Raw genomic sequence first — 1,472 nt, 5'->3', positions numbered from 1 at the left:
ATAAACAAACAAAGAATAGAAAAACTTCATAAAAAACAAAGAAAAAAAATGCCGCCACTTGATCCGGCAAAAAGTCAATTTCTTTTTTTCAATGTGAGTGCGGAGAACACAACTTGATGAACTAAAATATTTTTTTGAATAACATTACCTACTTTTTAGAGTAGGCCCTACTTAGTATTACACACGTGAAAGAAAAAGCATAAGGACTCAAAAGACTAGATTTATTTTACACACTCAAAAATCGGAACCTTTTGTCTCCAGTTTAAAACCATATTATTTACCAGGTTTTAATTTGTTTTAACTTACATTTTCCACTGAGCATGCCGGTTGACTGCACGGGGTGTGGACTTATTCCATGTTTTTTTGTCCCCTGAACGTACAATGAAGCAGCGATTACTTGGCCTTTCTTCTCAGAGTAGATGCCAATGCAGCACAGCCAGACTTAATACTTATTTGGTCACCGGATCTGATTTGGCGTGCAGATATAGGGGAGGGGGGATGGGGTCGAACCGTTGTTCATCGATACTCGTTTATTTTGGTTTAGTTCCTCTGTTTATTGAAACGACCACAGAACGTCAACGTTTATTCTTTCCGAATTCGTTTCGACCCAAAAATTTTTTTTTTTAAAATGACATTTGCATACGGCATGTAAGCCTACAACAAACTTTCTGACCAGACCCGGTGATTTGAACCCAACGTGCTGAATAAGTACATACTCCTGTTTCAATTCCCCCTGTTAACTTCTCTAAAATACCCTAGCTTTAACCCCCCCCCCCCCCAGTAAACTTCCAAAAACCCAGCTTTAGCTTTTGAAACCCCGTGACCGTAATCCACTTTTGAACACTATCATGGACTTTTTTCTACTTATCAGATGGCGTCAATCTCATATAAATAGGCAAAGGGAAAAAAAGGCTTTTGAAACCCCCGGTTTCAATTTTAAAGGCGAGTTATCGAGTCGACCATGTGTCGAGTGCAGTGGTGTCCTCCTGGTTCTGATAGCCTAGATAGCGCCGGCGGACGAAGAAAAAGGTGGCCACAGCTCCCAACAGAAGACCAACAAACAGCATACCTATAGCCAAACCAACACGGGGACCTGGGAGAATAGAGATTGTTTGCTTGGATTGGTGTTGTTGTTGTTGTTGTTGTTTTGTTGTTGTTGTTTTGTTGTTGTTGTTGTTGTTGTTGATGATGATAATGATGATGATGTTGATGCTGTTGTTGTTGTTGTTGTTGTTGTTGTTGTTGTTGTTGTTGTTGTTGTTGTAAAATTTACATTATTTTAGTGTTTTTGCACATTTTGAGAACTCTAGATGATGATGATGATGATGATGATGATGATGATGATGATGATGATGATGAAATGTAGAAAAATGCGTATCAGGAAGCAAAAGGGAAAATGTGTTTCTAAATAAATCTCAATTATAACAAATTTGATGCCGAAAGTTGCTGAAATCTCTCTCTCTCTCTCTCTC

General features: G+C 38.5%; 1 protein-coding gene across 1 annotated transcript in view; it reads right to left on the bottom strand.

Moving 5' to 3' along the window:
* Window positions 1-774: 774 nt before the first annotated feature.
* The window catches only part of LOC118478239, a gene marked incomplete in the record, with an annotated part of 26,576 nt that continues 25,878 nt past the window's right edge, over window positions 775-1,472 (bottom strand). The window contains 1 exon segment of the mRNA XM_035971422.1: window positions 775-1,093. Within this exon segment, the coding sequence (XP_035827315.1) occupies window positions 948-1,093 (146 nt within the window).

Source organism: Aplysia californica, unplaced genomic scaffold, assembly GCF_000002075.1.
Source record: "Aplysia californica isolate F4 #8 unplaced genomic scaffold, AplCal3.0 scaffold00434, whole genome shotgun sequence".
Taxonomy (NCBI): domain Eukaryota; kingdom Metazoa; phylum Mollusca; class Gastropoda; order Aplysiida; family Aplysiidae; genus Aplysia; species Aplysia californica.
The sequence above is the reverse complement of the archived record's forward strand: the minus strand, read 5'-3'. Positions and strand labels throughout refer to the sequence as shown.